The 23,535-nt window shown below is 46.3% G+C and overlaps 1 protein-coding gene across 3 annotated transcripts in view; it reads right to left on the bottom strand.

Annotated features, from left to right (window-relative positions):
• Positions 1–3,286: 3,286 nt before the first annotated feature.
• Positions 3,287–23,535, bottom strand: part of SCN10A (sodium voltage-gated channel alpha subunit 10) — a 76,954-nt gene continuing 56,705 nt past the window's right edge. For all 3 annotated transcript variants that reach the window (XM_010945964.3, XM_045509736.2, XM_045509737.2), the window contains 8 exons: positions 21,051–21,224; positions 17,116–17,238; positions 15,563–15,847; positions 14,730–14,783; positions 13,794–13,931; positions 13,447–13,551; positions 7,644–7,914; positions 3,287–4,981 (listed from right to left, as the gene is read on the bottom strand). In XM_010945964.3, coding sequence (XP_010944266.2) covers positions 3,774–4,981; positions 7,644–7,914; positions 13,447–13,551; positions 13,794–13,931; positions 14,730–14,783; positions 15,563–15,847; positions 17,116–17,238; positions 21,051–21,224 — 2,358 coding nt within the window. In that variant the 3' untranslated portion in view covers positions 3,287–3,773. The remainder of the gene's footprint in view (positions 4,982–7,643; positions 7,915–13,446; positions 13,552–13,793; positions 13,932–14,729; positions 14,784–15,562; positions 15,848–17,115; positions 17,239–21,050; positions 21,225–23,535) is intronic.

Here is a 23,535-nt window from a genome sequence, read left to right as displayed (position 1 = left end):
TGTATTTAAGGAGCAGCAAGGAGGGCAGTGTGGCTGAAGTACAGAGAGTTGGGGGGAGATGAGGAGAGGAGGAAGGGCCAGATTACACAAAACCATTGTAATGATGTTGACTTGGAGTGTATAGAAGCCAAGGGTGGGTTTTGAGCTCTGGCTAGTATTTCAGAGTAGACTGCTGGGGACAAGAGTAGCAATGAGGAACACGTTGGAACTTTATGGAAATAACACTGGTGAGAGATGGTGGTTACTTTGATAAAGCTGATAGTTGAAAGTTCCCTTTCTTTCGAATTTTCTCTTCTATTACCCACTACCGAACTCCTATTCCTTTTACAACTCAGCTCAGATAATCCAAGTCCAAGGTAGAAATGCTAAAATTCAAAGCAGCAGATGGTAACTGCTTCTGTGAAGATGCAGAATCTAACCTAAGCTATTCAAAATGTTTAACTTGTGAGATATGACACACACATAGAAACATGCATTAGACATATATGTTTAGCTTAATACGTGGTTATAAAGACAGCACTCAGAAAGAGAACCACCTAGCTGGGAAATTAGAACATTGCCAAAGACACAGTCACAAAGACATAGTCCTTCCCCCTATCGGTAACCTCCAACCTGACTTTTATGGACTCACTGTTGCTTTTCTTTATGCATTCCTAAACAATATATTTAACTTTGCCTGTTTTGGGACCTCATAAAATTAAGTAGTATATATAGTTTGGTGTCTGGCTTCTTTCACTCAATGTTATGTTTCTAAGAAGCATCTAGATGTGTATGAGGCTATAACTCATCCATTCTCATTACTTCATAAAATTACATTTAAAAAATGTACCACAATTTATTAATTTATTCTACTGCTGGTGGACATTAGGTTTTTTTCTAATTTGGGTCTATTATGAACAATGATGGTAAGAAATCTTGTTCATGTCTCCCAGAGCATGTGTGCATGGATATCTCTAGGTTTCAAACCTACCAGTAGAAAACCTGGGTCACAGGTATATATACCTTCAACTCTTTTAGTAAAGTTAAACTGTTCTCCAAATGATTGTGCCAATTTACACTCTCCAGCAGCGCGTGACAGTTCCTGTTGCTCTCCGTCTTTGCCAATGCTTGGTATTCGTTAGATTATAAGAGTTTTAAAGATGGGATAGATGTGTAGTGGTATTTCACGATGGTTTTAATTTGCATTTCCCTGATTACTAATTAGGTTGTGCACCTTTTTATATGCTTATTGCTTATTCAGGTTTCCTCTTTTGTGAAGTGCCTCTTCAGATCTCTTGCCATTTTTTCTACTGTGTTGTCTATTATGTATTGATTTGCAGACGTTAATAAAAATCTCCTCTGAATATTAGACTTTTGCTGGATATAAGTGTTTTATATATTTTATCCATTCTATAAATTTGCATTTTCACTCTTTTTGATGATGTATTTTAATGAAAGGTTTATGTTCTAAATTTTAATGTAGTCGAGTTTATCAGCCTTTTCTTTACTCCACGGTCATGTAGATAGATAGTTTTCTGTATTAAAAGCTTTATAGATTTGCCTTTCACATTTAGGTTCACCTGCAATCGATTTTAAGTACAGTTTTAGGCCATCATTTTCTGCTTCTGCCTCTGTCTTCACATACTTGTCCTCTCTCTCTTTCTCTGTGTCTTCACACGGCATCCTCTTCTCTGTATGTCTATGTTCACATTTTCCTCATGTTTTAGGACACCAGTCATTGGATTAGGACCTACTTTAACCCAGGATGACTGCATCCTACTTTGATTACATCTGGAAAGACTTTATTCCCAATAAGGTCACATTCCCAGGTACCAAGGGTCAGGAATTATCTTTTGGAGGGACCCAATTCAGCTCACAATCTGGGGCAAAACATGTAACAAGAATATTTTTGAAATATCTTCTAATACCATCTACTTAATAAAATTAGTTTGATGGTTGGGTATGTTTAATTCTTCTACATAACACTGTAAAAGTAGGCCAGTCCCCAAGCTTTCTGTCTACTCAGCCATCTTATAAACACTTGGGCAAGCATCCTCTCAGATGGCATTTTCATTGACTGCATGAGATTTAACTATTGAAGAAGCTGTACAGTCAATATGTGTCTGCTCTGGTCCAGTGGAACTAGGGAGGAAGAGCCATTTGGTTAAAGTCATTGTTAAGATACCAACCAGGCATCCGGAGAATAGCTGATTTGTACTGGGTCAGCCAGTACCTTCAGATATTCCATCATTATCTTATTAACCTGTATCTGTGGGTGCTTGCAAACCCCAACAAGCATTCTGAAAGCCTCTTTGGCCTCTGATGGGCCAACTGTGACAGAGAAAGGAGAGCAAGAAAATCTGTGTCCACGACGCATGTAAGGTAAACCAGTCTCTAGGCTTTGTAATTATATAAATAGGAAATCTTATGAAGCCATCAAACACGTATCAATGAATTGACCTGATCCTTGTCATTGTGGCAGAGAATGTCCCAAGAGGTACTAGAAAATCATGGCTGTCATTAGATCCTTTATGTCCTACATTGTCACTCGAACTTCACTCTCCTTCATCTTAAGACCTGCTCCATGCCTTTGGCCTGAATACCATCCCCTGACAACTCTCGCTCCATTCACTGCATCAATCCAGTTAATCTTTGGGGGCTTAACTCCCATTACGGAGTTAGAGCAATGTCTGTCATGTAATAGGTACTTAATAACTTTTGTAGGATGAATTAAAGAAACTATTGGCCGTACCTTTTATCTTCCAATCATTTTCTCAAAATGTCCCTTTTCTTTTGATTTTATAATTATGGCGTCATGCTCCAAGAGAAATGTGAAAATCTTCCTCTTTAAAGTCTGTGGGATGTGAAACAGGTTCTGGAATATATTCAAAAGTTGCCTCTTGGCTACACGGCAGAAAGGTTTAGCCACTGCAGTTTCAGAAGAGAGTGTTTTTGTCATCTAAGTTGGTACAGGGCCCCACTGAGTTCTACAACATGAAATGCAAGGGCTGCAGAGAGAATCTGCTCTATATGCCACCACCATGGGGAAAGAGGTTCACAGGGGAAAGAGTTTGGCTCAGGTCAGCCAGGCAAGCAGTGGAAGAGTTAGGATTAGAACAAGCTCCCAGGACCATACTCCTTCCTGCCCACCCAGCCATAAGCACAAACTGCAAAATATCAGGAACCCTGAAAGTGAAGATGTGATTTATGACACATCAGTATCACATAATTTTTAAAAATGATGCTTTAACATATAACATTGGTTTTGACATACCTTTAAAAATATTAATTTTAATGGATATCTCAAAGGACTTTCATGACATAGACCACAGATGTTACCTTGGGCTGGAGCAATGGTGTGGCAGCTCTCAACATGCAGTCATGCAAAATCCTAAATAACACTGCCAATCTCAGTGTGGTGTTTCACAGAGGACTAGTTGGGACCTTCAGCAACATCCTTGCCATATATCTTTGGAAGGTCTGGTCCTGAGATGTTGGTCTTGGTAAATAGGAGCTCTGGTCACAATCAGAATCAAAAGGACTAGGGTTATTTTCCGGAAAGCAAGGGAACCCATCATCTGATACTGAAATTTAAAAGGGAAATTACAGTGGAGATGTCCTTGCCTTCTGACTCCTGTTGGTGTGTGAGGGCTTCTCCAAAGGTGGGTACCAACTGCATTCCCTGTCCAGTTCTGACAGTGTGACCAGTGGCATGCATTGGTGAGGTGGTAGTGGTAAGCTGTCACAGAGCAGAAGGACACATCAGAACTGGATATGCCCATGCTAAAGTGTCCTCAGCAGGGACTACTGGCTTCCTTACTGACAGCATCACCTTCATTTTGCACTGAGCTAGGTGTGTGCATGTTGATTTGATCACCGAGGCCTCTAGTGACACTGTCGTAGGATGGTGGGAAAGATGTGACAGATGTACTTGCAGATTTGTCTGGGAGCACACCATTTTCATTTGCCATGAATGCAGCAAAGCCTTCATCTGGGAGTGACACAGCCTCCTCCTCAGCCCTGGGCACACCTAGGGGGTTGGAGATGGTCAGGGAGCGGTGCAGCACATAGCTCCGATAGGCCTTTTGGATAACAGTGGCTGAAATGTCTTCTTGCTTCCACCGGAGCGTGGTTGCTATTGGTTCATAGGATGCTTTTGAAAGATTAGTTGCCATAAATTTCTCCTCCATATTTGACTTCAAAGAATCCAACTCCCCAGATTCTCCCAGAACATTCTTGGTAAAGGCAAACAGGATATCCAAACAGTGGATCTTATCTCCAGGGACCAAAGGCAAGTCCATCTGGATTAACGTGTTGCAATTGGGTTTGGGGATTCGCAGGGGGCCAGAGAGGGCGTCTGCAAAGTCTGAGAGGGCAGAGAAGGTAATGAACTGAGTGGCCTCTGGGTCGAACTTTTCCCAAGTCTCATAGAACATGTCAAAGTCATCCTCACTCAGGGGCTCTGTGCTCTCTTCCGTGGCCACATTGAAGTTCTCCAGAATCACAGCGATGTACATATTGACCACAATGAGGAAGGAGATGATGATGTAGGTGGTGAAGAAGAGGATGCCCAAGGCTGGGTTCCCACAGTCCCCTCTGACGCCGTTGTTGACCACATTGGGGTCGCAGTAGGGGGGCCCCGTGTTGAGGATGGGGCTGAGGAGACCGTCCCAGCCAGCCGATGTGGTGATCTGGAAGAGGCACAGCATGCTGTTGGCGAAGGTCTGGAAGTTGAACATGTCGTCGATGCCAGCCTCCCACTTGACGTAAGCGAAGTTGGCCATGCCGAAGATGGAGTAGATGAACATGACGAGGAAGAGCAGCAGCCCGATGTTGAAGAGGGCGGGCAGGGACATCATGAGGGCGAAGAGCAGCGTGCGGATGCCCTTGGCCCCGCGGATCAGCCGGAGGATGCGGCCGATTCGGGCCAGGCGGATGACTCGGAAGAGCGTTGGGGAGAATAAATTTCCAAGTGATGTAAGAATTGCAGAAAACACCAGGCCTTTAAAAAGTAAGGGGAAATGATCTAATTAGTACTTCCAACCATCTGACAAAGTTGGCTGTCATCACCCGCCCCCCGCTCCGTATGGACCTCCATCTGAGAATCTGTATTCAAGGACTCTGGGTCCTCTGAACCTGGCACGGGGGTTGGCATAAAGTAGGGGTTCAGTAGGTGTCCACGGCATAAACCCTCTCCCCCTCAAGGCTCACCCTTCCTACCGTTTTCTTATCTTTCCCTCCATCCAGAAATCTTCTTAGTCCACCTCCATGATCAGAACCCTACCTTCTGCAGCCTAGTTCGGCTGGAAGCGACTACACCCTAGTCCACACGAACATAGTGCTTTGTTTCTGTCTGTGACACAGACCCTGCTCTTCCCCAAGAATTCAGCCTTTAGGTCGTGCCTTCTCTTCCACCCCAGTCCTGTGCTTGTGAAGGCTGGGACCCCTTATGATTTATCTCCCTATCTCCTACTGTGAAGATTGACTTAGTTCCTGGCATATGGTCCTGTAGATAATTGTACAGAGCCTAGTATTAATTATAAGGGGCCTGAGGAGTTGGGCAACTTGCTGACAACTGAAGCAGAATGGCTTTAATGGCCAGCTGTCTACATAATGGCTTTTATTTGTTTCTTTCATTTCCAGCTGTGTTTGAACTCTGTGTTAGGGCCTGGAGATCAGCTTGTTTAGGGTCAGTTACAGAACCCCCACTACCCGAACTACGAATAAGGTTGGAGAGATGGAGAATGTATACGCCTTCCTATGTGATATCTAACTTGAAGGTTTGTGAAGCTTGGTCTTGGGGACCTGTGGAGCCCTGTTAAGACCACCAAAGATTAGGCAGGACCTTTAGATCACACAGGATTCAGAACCTCTCTGGACAAATGGTGAACGGTATGGTAGCAAGAAGGGCAGGGTGGCTCTCTCTCCTTGCAGGGCTCCCTTGACCCTCTTTCCCTACTTGTCTTTGTTGTGTGAACGTGGGTGGTCACAGTATTATGTTGGAAGGAGGGAGGAAATGAGAGGAGAATTGGGAAATAATTATAATTTTGTATTATGAAATCTTTACGAAAGCCCCTCTCTTAAAGTCCAGAGTCTTCATACTTGGAACGTTTACTCAGTACATATCTTACTGGTGGCAAGAAAGAAAAGGGGAGAGGGAGGGAGGGCAGGAGCATGGTTGGTGGGTTCTTGCAATTGTTTTCAAGCTGTCTCTGTGAGTGATTTCTGCCCATGAAGGGTTTTGCTGTGTAGGTCATAGGAACTGGTAGTTAAGGTGTCCCCATGATAGAATGGAGTACTTTAAGAAATATTTCATGTCTATAGTATTGACATGGGAAGTCACATAAGCAAGCTCCCTCTTCTAATATAAAACCAAAAATGGCCTTTAGAGTCTCTCACTTTGGAATGCAAACAATCAAAACAAACTTCCTACAAAAAAAAAAAAAAACCCACAAAAAACCCACAGCAGCAGTGGGAAAATAAAACAAAACGAAAAAACAAAACCAAATTTAAGCACCTCCCCCCAAACAAACACGCCCCCCAGGGCTGTGTGTTTCAGCCCCAGGACAGGGAGATTAAGTGCTGCCACGCTGCATTAGATGCTATTAGCTCTTGATGGTAAATCAACGGAAAATGAAATCCACAGCTATGCCCTGACAGGAAAAGTAAGCAGGTCGTGATATAACAGGACAGGATATATTTATTATGCAAAGTAAAGCTGGTGTGCTGGGATTTGGCCTTTATAGGGCCAAACTTTGGCTAAGCCACATGAAGGCCAGGAACAGTCTCCTGGTTGTTGGTGGGAGGCTGTTAGTTTATTAAAAAGAACATTATTAGCCAGGTCTAAATTCAGCTCCAAACGATATGACTTGGGATAACTTAATCTCTGAGGCTCAGTACAATGTTTAAAATGAGTACAGTAATATTCCTTCACAGGGTTTCTGTGAAGGTCCATGGATCCCAGGCCAGTCCTCAGAACTCAGCTAGCATTCAATTATGGTGGCTCCAGCCCCAGCTTTAGCCTCTGACTCCATTCATTTTCTCTGAACACCACTGGCCCCCAAATACTGGACCTGTCATTCAACCACACCCAGACTAGGTCATAATAGCATTGATCTCTTGGCACTGGTCCCTTGACTTTTCTGTCACTCATATTCCCTAAGTGGACAGTTATACAGAGATTTAATTCCAGACCCTTGACTCAAGAATCTCCTTTGAACAATGTCCTCCCAGTCTTTCCTCACTCTTCTGGCAACCACCTCCTTTTCCAGAAAGCATTTTATGACTCACCTCACACCACACCACCCACTCTTTGCTTTGAAGGACATAAAGATAAGACCCACTGGAAACTCCATCATCTTAGGTTCTTTGGCGAGTGATTGTTTCTTTTCAGGCCCCAATGTTCTGGCGATGGCTGTGCACACAATAGGTGCCTGAATATACTTCATGGCAGCGTGGAGAAGGTCAGTGGAACTTCTCCATTTCACTGAGAGGCCCGGGGGCATTTTAAATCTGCTGCTCTTGTGAAGGAGCAAATACTGGGCTCCTCTAACATACAACATGCGTTTTTGTAAAACTTTGTTAGTTGTCCCCTTGGATTTGAAAGAGCAGCCGAAACAACCCCAAGCAGAGGCTGGGCATCCCCACATGTGATGCCCACTTACTCGTAATGGAGAGGATGACGACGATGAAGTCAAACACATTCCAGCCATTGGTGAAGTAATAATGCCTCAAGGCGAATATCTTCATGACACACTCGCCCGTGAAGACGGCCACAAAGAACTGGTTGATTTTGTTCAGGACTTTTGTCTTTTCTTCACTCTGCTCATCAGTCTCCACCATCATGGTGATCATGTTGAGGCAGATAAGGACCATGACGATGATGTCAAAAGTCTGCCTGGTCACGATGTCAAAGACAAAACCCTGGTACTTGTTCTGAGGAAACAAGACATGGTACATCAGGCCTTTCTACCAACATAATAAACAGGCATCTGGAGAGGCTGTGTTCTTCATAGATGGGTTTTTACAGTCTGTCTCTTTTGTCTCCCTCACACTCCACATCCAAGTAGAAGCTGAGTTCTGTCCTTACCTCTCCCCAAATCTCATTCTTAGTTGATTCTACCTCATTGCCTCAATTCAAGTCCTCATCGCCTCTCCTGGCCCCATGAAGTCACCAGGCACTTTGTCCTTGTCCATGCTCTTTTCTCTACTTGCAATGCCTTTCTGCTCTTTCTCTTGGCCATCTAAATTCCAATAGCCCTTATCACCAAAAAGAACACAAGTAACAAATGTGGGCAAGGATATGGAGAAAAGGGAACCCTCCTACACTGTTGGTGGGAATGTAAATTGGTGAAGCCACTATGGAAAATAGTATGGAGGTTTATCAAAAAACTAAAAACAGAACTACCATATAACCCAGAAATTCCACTCCTGGGTATATATCCAAAAAAAACACAAAAAACAAAAACACTAATTCGAAAAGATACATGCACCCCAATGTTCATACCAGCATTATTTATAATCGCCAAGATATGGAAATAACCTAAGTGTCCATCAGTTGAATGGATAAAGATGATGTAGTATATATGTAAATGGAATAGTACTCAGCCTTAAAAATGAATGCCATTTGCAGCAACATGGATGGACTTGGAGGCTGTTCTGCTAAGTGAAATAAATCAGACACAAAAGACAAATACTGTATGATATCACTTATATGTTGAATCTAAAAAATACAACAAACTAGCGAATATAATAAAAAAGAAGCAGACTCACAGATATAGAGAACAAACTAATGGTTGCTTACCAGTTTGGGAGGGAGGGAAAGTATAGGGATGGGAGAGTGGGAGGTACTAACTACTGGGTGTAAGATAGGTTCAAGGATGTATTATACAACACGGGTAACAGAGCTAATATTTTGTATTAACTGTAAATGGAAAGCAATCTTTAAAAATTGTATAATAAATCAGTCAATCCCAATAGCCTTGAGTAATCCATCTCTCTTAAGCTCCACTTCCTCCAGGGAAGTCTTCCTTAATCACATCACACCACATCTCTCTGTCCCTTTTTTGGGCTCCCACGGCCTTTACAGTCAGTCTTGAGTTCTAGTATTTCACGCATGCTTCTTTTCTTTTTCTAATAGACAATGAGCTCTTTGAGGATGGAGCCATGTCTTATTTAACCCTGTGTTTCTGTAGTGCAGGAACTGCATAGGGCAAGAGTTCAAGAACTGCTTGAAAAATTATTGATTCGAGGGTAAAATCAACTGTAATGATTCACCTTATTGTTCTGCAAATGTTCTCTTTATTTCTGGGACTGTGCAGATGTCTAAACAAACACAGGTACAGGGCATGGAGTCAGGTCTTGGTTGTTTGCATTCTTGTAATGAGGTAGAGTGGTCCGGACAACACAGAGATCATTTCTATTTGGCTATTTTTTTATGGTGTTTAAAAAAGAATTCCTTAGTATGGCCCTCTAGTCATTCCTGTGCTGTTAGCATCTTACTGCTCTGTGAGTTCTTAATTCCAAATTTACCCTCCACCCTCACCTTCTTTTGGACACTTCTGAACTCTGCTTTGATTTTGCAAAACTCTCCTCCTACTCAGTGGCTGCTTATTCTCCCCACCCCATAGACTCTAGGGCTGAGGGACAGGCCTGAGGTCCCTCTATTCCCCACGGTCACTCCCAGATCTTTGCTCCTCCTGTGTCTCGTAAAACCCTTCCTCCTTTGATGCCTGTGTCATCGAATTAGCCCACCTTTGCCTTCTTTTCCTTGCTGCCTCTTAACAACCTCCTGGTCCCTTTGCTTCACTACTCATGAGTGAGGCTCTTGGCCACTCTCGGTTATAACTTCTCACTTCATTAGCTACGTCTCTAATGACTGAGTTTTCCTAACTTCAAGAAAAGTCTTCCTGAACCTCACATCTCCCTCCAGCTACCACCCTACTCCTCTCCCCACTTCCACAGTTAAATTTCTTGAAAGAGTTGTGTGCAGTCACTATTTCCCATTCACTCCTCAACCAACTCCAACACAGCTCTTGTCCCCATCCTGCCATTGAAATGGTCCTTGTTAAGATCACTCATAACCTCCGTGATACGAAATCCTCAAACCCTTGTTTGGCGTGGCTTACCACCCCTCCCACTGAAACTCTCCTTTCTTGGTTCCCATCAGGCCTTACTTCGCTGGTTCTTTGCTTGCCTTCTTGGATGCTCTTTTTTGAGTCTCCTTTATTCAACCTTTAGATGTTAAGAGCTCCTCAAGGCTCATTACTCGGTATCCTTTGCTCCTCACCCATTCTTTCTCCCTCAGTGATCTCTCCAGCCTGTGAATTCATATCTGTGTGATTTTTGCTAATTTTTTTCCTGTGTCTCTGGACTGTCATCTCTGTGAGGGCAGGAACTTTGTCCATCTTACTCCCTGCTCTATCCCTAGTGTCTGCACGGTACCTGGCATGCAATAGATACTCAACAGATAGATGAACAAATGGATGACGGAATGGACAGCTCTGAATTACCCACACCTCAAATGAAACTATAAAGCCACTCCAGTCAGTTGGTTAAATATACTTCTGGACAACAGGCACTTGCTGAATGTGTACTATATGCTGGGCTCTGCATGAGTGCTTGTGAGGGAGAGAGGACCCTGTTACGAGTCTCACCAGGGAGCTCCCAGGAGCTGCAAAAGCAGGCGGAGGGGAGAAGGGCTGTGACAGAGGCTGGTTCCTGCTTTCTGCTTCATGGTAGAGATGGGTTGCCACCCTGCAGGGTTAGAGCAAAGACTCAGACCCCAGTGGGCTTGGCTCCAGTTATAACTGCTGGCTCACGTCTTTTCTGGGATGGAGAGGCAGATTGCAGAGCCACTAATAGCTTTCATTTCATCACTGAAAATGGTGAAAAAAAATTAAAGGCCCATTCATGGCCATGTGACTTCTAATTACATAGAGTAGGCGACGGTTACTAAGATCTGGGCATCAAGTTTGCCCTGGATCTTCAGCTGCTGGGGATGGAGCAGCTTGCTGGCTTAGCCTGTGGGCAGGGATCACTTCTTTGCAACCCTCAGTGCTCTCGGAGATGATGAAGTGGGTGAATGATGATGTGATATTCTACAGCCTATTATTTTCCTATAAAGTGGAGTATGTTAAACCTGCTTTTAGTGATTTCTATAGCAGGGAATTGTATAGAATAAAATTTACCAGTCTCATGGAAGGCAGGCTAAGACTTCATTCATAGCAAAGATTAAGCCTTAGTCTTTGCTACAAATGAAGCATAAGATTTAGAATTTGGACTTCACCTGTGGCAAGGAGTACTATGTACATGCCTGTATTGGGGGTCCCTGTGTCACCTGAGGTTGGCCCTGCCATGAGCTGGAACCAGTGCGCCTGTGGAATACAGTCCTACAGCCTGTGCTCAGCTTACCTGAGCAGCTCGACCCATTGGGACCCCTCAGGGAAGAAGGTGGGTATTCCTGTGCCGATAACCTGGTGAAAAGGAAGCTGGACCTGGGAAGGTGTGTTTTAGGTGGGAATTCATCTTTTTGCTTGGGTTTCTTTCTTGGCTCTGGACTTTGTGGAAGACACATGATCAGGCTTGTCTCATGGGGTGGTGGGTGCCAAGATGCTGCCTGCCATATGGATGCCATCCAGGAGTTAGGATGGACAAAGGCTGTGTGCCCTGGAGAGCAGCCATGTGCAATTGTTGCTTGGGCCCTGCTCTGCTAGCTTCCCTTCTGGCATCCCGAAGCCTCAAAGTCTCATTTAAATGTTTCAGGCTTGCCTCAGTTATGCTAAGGGGAGCAAAGGAAAGAATGTTTGCCCTGCTTGGACCAGAATATTAAGGAGAGAGCCATGTTCCTACAGTAAAGCCAGTATAGATTTGATAGCTAATTAGTAATATACCACCCCAACTCCCATCCGAAAGAATGGCTAATCTCAGGAACACAGCTGGGCTATGAGGTCTCACTTCCCTTATCCATGTGGAAGACCTCCTCGAGCACCAGCCTTGGAGGAGCCTAGTTATGGCTTAATTAGGAGACATGATGACCTTGTTGTAGGTCTTCCTGCCCAACCACTGACTTCTACTCCTACTGCAGTGCCTAGAATTGCAACATTAGGTTCCTACCTTTGTAATTAACATAGTGTTCTCTCCAGGGTCCCTTTTTGAAATGCAGCTCACCCTGTCCAAAGGAAATCGTCCTCCTGTGAAGAGGAAGCTATGGTGGTCTGTAGGATTGGCTGATGAGAGGGGAGAAGCTGAGATGTTATAGAGAAATCGAGCAAGTATGTAGGGAAAGGGTTGCCCCAGCATAGGGCTTCCCGGTGTCTGGTTCAAATGTGGGTTCAACATCAGTCCAGCTCCTAGTAAAGACCAGCAGGGACTCAGCTGTTTGCTTCTCAGTGGGTCTTAGGACCCTCCTCCTGTGACCCCTACTTGACTGATTGGCTGGGCTCAGCCTTTCACTTACATCTCTTAATTTTGAGCTTGTTCTTTCCCATTGAACCTTGGAGGGATACTCCCTGAGCCTTAAGGACTTTCCCTCAAGCTCACTCAACCCCAGTTATCTAGATCTTATGGGGGATTTGGAAGGAGACCTCTGCCCCTACAGAGGTCTGAACACCCTATCACTCCCCATTGTAACACTTATTATCAGAATTGAGAATAGTAGTAAATCTGTGACCACTGTTTCCAAGTAAAATGTGTAAAAGGTCATAGAAAGCATATTTTCCCCCTCCTGTCAATGTTTTCAGAACCTCATGTTCATGAAGTTATTTGTAACTGATGCAAACCCCATGCCATGATTTAGAAATCCTAATGCCTTAGCCAACAGAATGTATGTCTCCTTAATTCATGTAGGGAAAGGCCTGTACCTTTGTTGAAGGTCCTTAGGCTTTGCCCTTGTGTGGGGAAGGGCTCATGGGATTATGCCATGGATCTCTGTGAATGAAGGAACCAAAGGGAAGTATGTATCTAAGTTCTGGTCAGTCTTTAACACTAGAGTGGGATAATTTTTGGTTCCTTTTGTGTCACCTGATCATGACCAGGACTGGGCCCAGGATCCCAGGGGGGTTGCGTCTGGCCATTTCCTTTCTGTCTACCTGTAGGCAAGGGGTGGCGTGTGGCGTGAGGCTGGTGATCCCTTGCAACCTAGATGATGATGCGTAACCACACACATTTCATCTCAGGGCTCCTTACTGTCATTTAGCCTAATCTGCTCCAAAACCTGTGTGGAATCCTCAGCCTGTTAGGCAGCTCAGCACCTCTCCAAGCAGTCTATCTGGAGCCCCTGTAGGAGATACGTTCACTCCAGAAGGCCAGAGTGTCTTCTTCCAGGCTTTTCATCCCTTGGGCCTGGGAACGTTCATTATCTCCTCCCCAAACTCACCCCAGGTCTCCTCCTCCACAGAGAGCACTGGCCGGACCTCCCAGCCTTAGATTTCCAGACTCACTCTGCTAGAAGGGAGCTCTAGGACTCACCAGGGGCCGTGGGATGGGCTTCTGGGGCTTCTTGGAGCCCAGCTTCTTCATGGCATTGTAGTACTTCTTCTGCTCCTCTGTCATGAAGATGTCCTGGCCCCCTAAGTGCAGAGACAGAATAACACACACTGCTGTTATTGCCCTCAATTGCAGCCAACCCCCCTGGGGTCCCCATACAGGGGTGAAGGCTGCAATCAGGGGGCAAAGGTCAGTGTTGGTGCTCAAGGCCAAGACTGGGATCCCAGTAAGGCATGAGGGCTGTGAATAATGTTGGCTTCAGTCATGAGGCCAGGGGTCTGGAAGTAGAAGACTTGCCACTACTGCAGAAAGACCTGAGCCCCACTTATCTTTTTTTTCTGTTGGTTGAAGTTGTCAATTATGACCCCAACGAAGAGATTGAGTGTGAAGAAGCCACCGAAAATGATGAAGATGACAAAGTAGAAGTACATGTACACGTTGTCCTCCCACTTGGGCTGCATGTTGACCTGTGAGCACAGTAGGAGGGGGCATCTTAGTTTGTGTTCACCTCCAGGGAACCCTGAGACAAGGACCTGGGTGTAGGTGGCTTATCTGGGAGGCGATGCCAGGAAACAAGGATGAAGGAGGGGGAGGGGAGGCAGGAAGAGGATGAAGGCAGTAAAGGGGGTGGTCAAGCAGACCATCAACCTGGGCAACCGGCACCATGGCCTCTCAGGACTGTAGAACACACATGAGAATTGTACCTCCAATCTAAAGATTGCCAAAGCTCATCTGGGAGGGTTGCCCCTGTAGGCTTGCAGTCCTCCACCTGCACCTCCATCTGAGGCACTGAAGAAAGTCAAATCGCAGACAGAATCAGAAACACAGCCTGCGAGTGAACTCAGAGGTGGGCTGAGCGGGGGTGCGGCAGGGCATCAGCAGTGTCTGTGTAGTGGGAAAGGGTCCTTCCCCAGCAGCGCGCATCTCCCCCGCCTGGCTGCCAGGCTAGTCCCTGAAATTCCATTGTTCTAGCCACTGCCCTCGCTCCTGCCTCTGCCCGGGGAGCACCCTCACACACAGTCCTTCAGGCGTTATCTGATCATTTCCTCAACGGTGAGCAGAGGAAGAACTTGATAAGCCTGGAAGACCAGCTTGAACGTCCAACAGAGGTCCAGCTGGAAAACTCTTCCAGGGAGGGATAGTGCCAGGTGGCTGGGTGACTGCCTCTTCCAGCACCAAGGCCACTTTCACTCCATTTCAAAAAAGACGAACGTGGGCGGGACACACAGAGGGGGAGGCAGCAGGCGCCGTGGGCTGAGACTCACCTCCCGGGAATCCACAGCTGCATACATGATGTCCATCCAGCCTTTAAAGGTTGCCTAGAAACAAGGAGCAGAGGCCGCTCAGTGTCTGCCCATCCATCCACGCTGGCCTCTATCTTGATTCACTTATTTCTCTGTTTTTCTTATAGAGCATTGACCTGCCTAGAGCCAGATTTGACATGCTTCTGTATCTCCCAGGGCTGATTTCACCGCCCGGCACACCGTAGCAACTTGGGGACTAGCTTTTCAACGAACTCATGAACAAATGGTGGAGTGCAGGAGGTTGTGAGTAACTGCATGACAAATGTATAAGCGACTGCATTAACACCTGAATGAATGGAGGACTGAATGAACAAGTGGGTGAAGGCAAGGGAAGAATGAATGAATGAATGAATGAATGAATGAATGAATGAATGAAAGGAAATGTGAATGTTACTGTCATCATCACAAGCATTACCTATCATGACAGTAGACCTGGCATATAGTTTTACTACCCTCTAGGAGATGATTTGTGGTGGAAGACTGACCCTGTGGCTATAGCAGGTCTATTAGCACAAGTAGTGAACTCGAAGTCTTCACTTGCTAAACAGTCCCACTGCAGGCCATCCCTTTGTTCTATTCTATGAGCCCACATTGGTCTAACTGCACCACTGTGAGATCACACTCATTGGTAAGGCCCTCAAGCCTCACGGTGTGGTCTGCAGGACTAGGGAATGATCTCGGGTCACACTGAGTGCTACCCCTTGCAGTCTCCACATAGCATCTTCTGGAAGACTCCAGACCCTCCATGTTATTGAGCAGCCAAAGGAAGAGACGTGGTTGATCTCAGGACTCACCACCTGCAGAAGTGCGAGGTAGCCCATTGCAACGTTATCAAAGTTGACCTTCACGTTGACCCAAAAGAACTTTCCAGTGTAGTTTTGACGTTCACATTCAGACATGTTAGTCACAGTAGTCCAAGGCACAAGGGAAAAGTCTTCATTGGTGGTGTTGATGCATCTCTGAAACTTCCCCGCGAAGAGGTTCACGCCCATGATACTGAAGATGAGCCAGAAGATGAGGCAGACGAGGAGGACGTTCATGATGGATGGGATGGCGCCCACCAGGGCATCCACCACCACCTGGGAGAAAGGAAAAAAAGACCTGGAACTCCACAAACACCCCACCCTCCTTGCCAGATTCCACTTCCTTCTACCCTCATGCAGGCTGCTTCACGAGCCAGTGGCATTTGGAAGCAAGAGAAGTGAGTTAATTAGAGCCATAATTCAAACTCAGAAGACTGAGAGACCCTAGGCAGCTGAAGATGGCTTTATAGCTTTATACCTTCTCTGTCAGTTTCATTTAGGGCAGGTTTCAGTTTCTCTCCTCAGACTTGGGGAAATGGACAAGTTTACAAGTACATACATGCTCATTTAGCGGGGTGAGGGCGTGTGTTGTGCTTGCACATACTAACTTCTAGAACCTTGCTTTCTTTTCCTGAAATACAATACACAACATATAGTTTATGGTGTGCTTTGGTCAAGAATCAGTGAAAACCCAAAGCCATGTTCACCATCGTGCTTATCTGTAAATCAGCAACCCAGAAATAAATTAAAATCAAAGTATTTCAATCATAAGCTCCTAGCGTTTGTAAAGATGTAAGTCAATTTTAGAACTCCACTTTTGTTTCAAAGATATGATGTCTTCTTTGAAGCAAGGGTGGAGGAAGAAAGCAAACTTTACTTTCTGTACCAGGAGGCTTTCATAATCATGAAGAAGGGGAGGGGGAAAACTAGCAGTTCCTCATCCTCCCATAAGACAAGGGCCAGGCTTGTTAGCATTCCATCCTGAGGAAAACGGTGAGAGCAAGGTGGAGGCTGATAGTGAAGGATGAGGAAAGGGATGGATGAAAAGGGAGAACCCTCAGGACCAGATAACTGCCCTAAGTTGGACAGAAGATGCATTCCAGTTGGTGGTGGCTGAGCTGATGATGTCACTATATTTAAATGGCTTATCAGAGGAAAGACCCAGTTTTCATGGAAAGATGAAGAGCTTGGGTTCCGGAGATTTCGGCAATAAGGACAAAAGGCAGGGCTGGTGGGGAGATTGAGGTAAGAGATGTTTGTGAAGCCATGAAGCAGGATCACCTCACTAAGAGCAGGAGAGAGTGAGGCCTGAGTCCTGGTAGATGTGGTCTTTGAGGTGAGAAGGGAGAAGGGCTTACAGACAGACTTGAAGGAGAACCGGGACTGAGGACACTGTGGCACCACCAACATGACAGCAGGAAGTGGGGACCCCGAGCCGACCTGTGGGGGTGGGGCCGGAGCTCAGGGTCAGTGGTATTGAAGGCATAAAGAGGGGAAGAGGTACCAAATTCTGCAGACCAGAATGGTTTGGAGATAGGTCTTACCCGCATGCCTTCAAATCGAGACAGGGCCCGCAGTGGCCGCAGGGCACGGAGGGTCCGAAGGGTTTTGATGGATTCCATATCAGAATACTTCATCATCTTCGCTATAAGGCTTGTCAGTGAGATCTGGGCATAGACAGAGAGGAAAAGCATCACCCTAGGGTTCCAGAAAGACGGCCCTGGTGGAAGGAGGCAGGAAATCCCTCCCACCTCCTACTCTATCGGAGCCATCATCCTGGCTCCCACCTTATTCCAAACTCCAACCAGAGGTAGATCAAGAGTCCAGTCCCTTCCCTTTCATAAAAGATTTCCTTCATCATTATCTGAATCTTTGAGCAAGAAAAACTCAGTCTCCCACATTGCCACCCTTGGTATGTAAGTGGTCAAGCTCCCAGTGTAGTAGATCAGCCTTCCCTTTCCCCTCTGTGGGTACCAGCCTGGTCCCAACAGCCTTGAAAATTTGACTGACTTTCAGAGACTTGGAGAGATGATGGTCGTTCACGGGGGTTATACTGAAAGTCTATTTTGATGAATATAAAGTGAGTCTCAATTGTTTTTGCTTAAAAAGTGGAGTGGAAAGAGTCCTGGGCTGGGTAGGGTCTAGTTCCCCCCAAACCCTGATTTCATTGTGATGCTGGATCAGTGCCTTGCTAGTCCAGGTTGCACTTTCACCCCCTATAAAATGAGGAGTCAGACTAAGAAAACTCCGAGGCCCTTATGGCTCTGCAGTTCTTCAGTAAGAATGACTGGCATGGGGCCATGAGATCCAGCTTTGACAGACAGCTGAAATATAATGACTGAGTCATGAGTCCCTGTTGGTTGGTCAATTCTGCATTCTTTTAAGTGTCGGACCAAGGACTGCAAAGGACACAAACTGACATCGAAAAATGGTCCACCTCCCAGAACTTTGAAGGTGCCAGGGGATACCATATGCATTGGCTTAAGCTTGCCAGACACTGTGACCCAGTCCTGGGAGACCCCAACTGCACCATGACTGGTGGGCTGAATTCAGGCTCAGCTTAGCTTGACAGCTAGGTAGGGATGGACACCAGAACCTCCGAAAGGGAAGGGTTTACACTTGGGTGCTAGAGCCTCAAACAAGGTCTGTTCTCTGAATAGTGGCTTATTCCACCAAGACAGAAAAAAAAAAAAAAAAAAGCAGAATAGAAAGGACCCCCTTCCTTCATTCAGGCAAGGCTCCAGACACCAGCAGATGGTACCCAGCTGCCTAGCTGACTGAGAATAGGAGGTTTGGGGCCAATTCCATGCTGGCCCCTGTTCAGTCCTTTGCTCAGCCCCTGGGAAGGCTGCCTCAAGTGCAGAATCTGCAGTTGGGGCGATCAGGAGCTGGGCCTCTCCACCAAAGCTCTCCCCTCAAAGCCCCATTCCTTTCCCACTGCTTAGGCCACTAGCCTCCCAATCGGTCTCTAGGTCCCAGTATTGCATCCATCCCATCCATTCCCCACTGCAGATTTGATTATGGTCATGTTTCCCTCTTTCTCCCAACCTTCACTCATGCTTTATCATCTTCAGGATAAGCTCCAGACTCCTGAGCCAGTATTATATGGCCACAGCCTGCTTTTCTAGTCATATTTCACCCATATCCTCCCCGCAAATCAAATTATTCCCTAAATGTACCTGTGTCTGTGCCTTTGCCCAGGGTCATTCTTTAATTAAAATTGGCCATCCCCAGTCCTTTTTGCACCTTGTGGCTCCTATTCATTTTAAGCCTTACACAACCCCTAGAGTGGAAGGAGGCTCATGTCTCTGTGTCTCATAGACACTAATTTCCAGCAGTGCTCACTACATCCCCCCTCATCATATGTTTATTTCTCTATGTGTGTCTTATCTGCTGGAAGATTAAAGTGTAAACCCCTGGGGGTAGGGAGTTTTAATTTCTTGGCTTCTATCTCTCCCGGAATAGTTCATAAAACAATCCTATATTCAGTAGTTATAAATAAACATTTGATAAATTGAAGAAAAGCTGGAAGCATGTTGGGATGGATGGATGGAAGGAAGAAAAGAAGGAAATAAGAAATCTTGATAGAAAGTTGAAGGATGGTTGGATAGAATGAATTAAATGATACAAAGATAGATACGATAGTTGAAAGGAAGTGTGGAAGAAAGAAAGCAAAGAAGAAAGGACAAAATACAGAAGCATGGATAGTGGATGGATGGGATGGATGGCTGGGTAATATGATTGATGGATGAGTGAAAAGATAGATGGATAGAATAGACAAATGGAAGGGACTGGAGAATGGGTGGAGGGTTGACTGGATGGATGGAGGGTTAACTGGATGGATGAATGGATGCGTGGATGGATGAATGGAAGAAAAAGCGATGAATGGACAGATGGGTGGAAAAAAGGAAGGATAGATGGATGAGTTAAAGGAAGAAGAGAAAGATGAAAAATGAATGAATAGAAGGATGCTTGGATGGAAGATGCTTGAATGAGTGAATAGAAGGTTAGATGAGAGGATAGTTAGAAACACAAATCAAAAAGTAGGAAGGAAAAAGGAAAGGTGAATGGTTGGACAGATGGAAGGAGGGGTGTATGGAAGGAAGGGTGGATGATCAGAAGGAAGAATTAGTAGGAGGACGGATGGATGGATGAGTGGGTGGCCATTTCAGGTGATCAGGAATGAAACTAGTGAGACTTACTTAGGTAGGAGTGACTGTGCCCTTAACAGGGGTGGGTAGCCAGAATAAAACATTTCCTTTTTTTTATGAATATTTGATATACACAAAACTATCACCTGTGACTCAGACTTCAGGCCTCACAGCGAATCCCTGTGGTACAGTGGCCTGATGCTGCTAGTGCACTGGTATCAGGAGAGAAAAGAATTGGGTGCACAGACCTGCTGTGGAGGGCCTGCCAACACAGGAGGCTGGACAGAATGTTCTGAACTGGACCCAGTCCAGCTTCAGGAGGCAAGCACCAAATACAGACACATTTCCTAACACCTCTGATGTGCAGACCTTGGCACTGGTGACTGCGGGAGTGTGGGAGGCAGAGACAAACATAGCACGTGCCTCCTCCTGCCTGCAGGGACCCTCAGATGTGCAGCAGTGAACAAATAACTCAGACAGCCACCCTGCAAAGCCAAGACTGCAAGGGCCTGGACGGATATAGGGCTGTATGGCTAAGAGGAGGGAGAGACCACTCCTGGCTTTGGCGGCTAGGAAGGCTCCTAGAGACTTTACTGAGGATGGTCCCCTCACAGCTTTGAGGAAGCTCAAGTGTAACATGTGGGAGGCACCTGGTAAATCCCCTAATGCAGGGTTAGTGGACACATGTTAGTCTGGACACACGAGCTCCAGCTCATAACCTCTGCAAAGGGACCCTCTGCCCCTTTTAGTGCCACTGAGGAGATTCCAGTAGTGTAAACTCAGTGGTTCTCAATCCTATCTGCATATTAGACGTGCCCAGAAGCTTTTACAAAATCCTGATGCCTGGACTCCACCCAGGATCAGTAGTAAGACCCAAATCTCTGGGAAGAGTAGCGTTTGTTCACTGTGTTCTTAAGAGCTCCCCAGGTGATTCCAAAGCACAGCCAGGACCGGGGACCACTGAGTCAGTGGGAGGGCAGGTTCTCTGCGCTGGGCAGTCCTCAATATCCCTAGGTCCAGAAGCTCTGTCAATGGACACAAGGGCACGTGCCATCTTGCTCTGGATGTAAAATATAGAGGGCGGTAAGTGGGCTTTCTGGATGGAGACCTAGGAACTGAGGACTCATCTGAGGGTCACCACTGTGTTGGAATCATGTACTGCCTAGACCTTATCATTCACAGGTATGCAGGGCTACCCTCGGACCCCTTGCTAAGACTTCTCTTTGGAGTAGCCCTTGAAGGCCAGGCCTCTGAGCTTCCTTTGCACCAGCTGCAGCCATCAGCCAGAGAAGACCCCAAACCCCACAAGTGCCCACTGGGCCACTCACATTCACGATGAGGAAGTCCAGCCAGCACCAGGCATTGGTGAAGTAACTTTTAAAGCCATAGGCCACCCACTTGAGCAGCATCTCAAACACAAAGATAAAGGTGAACACCCTGTCGGTGTACTCCAGCAAGGCCTTCACCTTGGGCTTCTGGTCGAGGTAAAAATCTTCAAAGGCCTGGAAAGAAGGGAGCAAAATGGTAGGCGGCCTGAATCCACAGCACTAGGGTTTGGGGACAGGGAAGGACCAGCCAGCCCTGCCTGCAGCCCCGGGAGAGCTTTGGTAACCACCTTGCCTGCATCATTTTGTTTTCTCTGCTCTGGGGAGATAGTGGAGGAGGCACTGGGAGATACAAACCAGGACTTCCTCGGAGCGGACGGGGACACACAGCCCTGCTTATATTTTGCAGGGGAGCTGAACACAAGTGAGAAAGGAAACCTGCTCGAATTGGATTCTGGAAGTGAACCAAAGGGATCGCTAACAGTGACTGGGTTTAAAAATAAAAGCATCCAAGGATGTTCTTCACGAAAATGAAAGTAAGACTCGCCAATGAACTCTGAAAAAGAATGTTCCATCTCACTGGTAATCAAGGAAATTCAAATGAAAAGAAGCTGCCGTGTCTCTTTTGTCAGACTGATGAAGATGAGAAGGCATGGGTGAGGGAGACGAGGGAACCCTCGCATTGGGGTGGCTGAGGGGAAGCAGCTACTCCCCTACAGGGCTGAGGGGAGGGAAAACCAGTTCAGCCTTCTGGGAAGCCGATTTGGTAACATGACTCAAAGGCTTTAGAGACTCAGCAATTCTGCCTTCACACTGTAACTGCAAGTACTTAAAAAAAAAAAAAGCATGTATCCTAAGGACACTAGACATTGTGAGTGCCCCACCCACATCCTGTTTAAGGGGCCAGTGTGACCATACCCAGCTGCTGTGACCGTTGGCTGCCAGTAGCTGGTGAGTGCCTCCATTGCCCGAGCACACTTCCCTGGGCTGAGGGGATCTGCCCCCAACTTAGGAGATTATGTCACTCCTCTGGGGGGCAACCACAGGCCCTCTGATCGTCCCCTTGCTTCAAAGTGGGACAGTCCCATGGGCCCTCTGGGCTTCAGAGCTTCCATGAGATCAGGCTGAGGCTGGACCTTTCCCTGCTCTGCCCTCCTTCCTTCACATGCTCCAGCTCAGAGCGCACCTTCCACATACTGCACCCGAATTTCTGTGTCCTAAGACTAGACCTATGTTGGGAAATAAGCCAACGTCTCCAAAGAGTATATATAAGGATGTTCAATCCTTTTTAGAAGAGAGCTTGGGATGGCAGTTAAATAAATGATGACACACTCCTGTCATGGAATACTCTGCAGCCATTTAATGAGGTAGGACTGGATTACTGAGAAAATTGACTGAGAAATTACAGAATGCACAAATGAGGCTTCCGTTTTGTAATATTTATGTATTACATGCCTGAGAAAGATGGGAAGGAAGTACACCAAAATGTTTTCAAAGTGAGATTCACTGAGTGATAGGGAAATGGGTGATACTTCTTTCTTTGCATTTTTCCATAATTTCCAAGTGGTTTTTTTTTTTTTTGCACTTTGTCAGATAAAAACTCATGCTATTTATTTTTTTAAAACGTACTCAAAGTAAAAGCATAAGGAAGACTAAATTTGGTGCCAGCCTGTTCAGTCCCTGGGGGAAGGAGATGGGGAGGTGAGGGAGAGCAGCTGGGGGCGGGGCCGGCAGCTGGTGATGGGAGCTCCCTGTGGGGAGGGAGGGGGAGGGAAGGAGAGAGAAGGGAGGGAGTAAGGGACAGCGTAGAGGAGAAATGAGGAGAGAAGGCCCAGGGGAGCTAACGAGGTGATGAAGAAGGCACCTAGTCCCCAGCACACATGGTTATATTCCCATTAAATGATCAAGGTTGTTTTCAGGACAGAGGGAAGGGCAGGTGTGGCGAATGCTCTGCCCAGCCTCCTCTTGCTCTGCAAAGTGGCAGCTATTCTGGGTGGACAATGGGCACTGTCAGATGCCACCATCCCTTCTCCACTCAGCCAAGATGGCAGATCAACCTGCTCCGTGCAACTCTCTTCTCCCTTGGCTTCGTGCTATCGCTAGCCTAGTCCTCCTCCCACCTATTAGCTCTCCAACCTCTTCTCACCTGCCTTTGCTCCTCCCTCAGGCTGAGACAACACCCTGAGCAGTTCTGCTCCCTTCCTGGGAAACCTGGCATTAAAGGCGGTGCCCAGGTGGTCAGTAGATTGTTTTCAGGGAATAAATGACATGTAGGGAGCAAGGCAAGTGGAAACACTTGGAGCCGTGAATCAAGAGACGGCTCTAGTTCTCCCTTTAACTAATAGCTGGGACCCTGAGCAGCTCCCTCTGTGTCTTTGGACTTTGACTTCCTCATCTATGGAATGTGGACAACTGGGGATGAGGAGTCCCTTCCTGTGTCTACATCTATCTTGGTTCATTGGGAAGATTGTTGAGACTGGGTAGTGAG

Source organism: Camelus bactrianus, chromosome 17 (assembly GCF_048773025.1).
Source record: "Camelus bactrianus isolate YW-2024 breed Bactrian camel chromosome 17, ASM4877302v1, whole genome shotgun sequence".
NCBI classification, from domain to species: domain Eukaryota; kingdom Metazoa; phylum Chordata; class Mammalia; order Artiodactyla; family Camelidae; genus Camelus; species Camelus bactrianus.
Note: the sequence above shows the minus strand (reverse complement) of the source record. Positions and strands in the feature narration are given on the sequence as shown.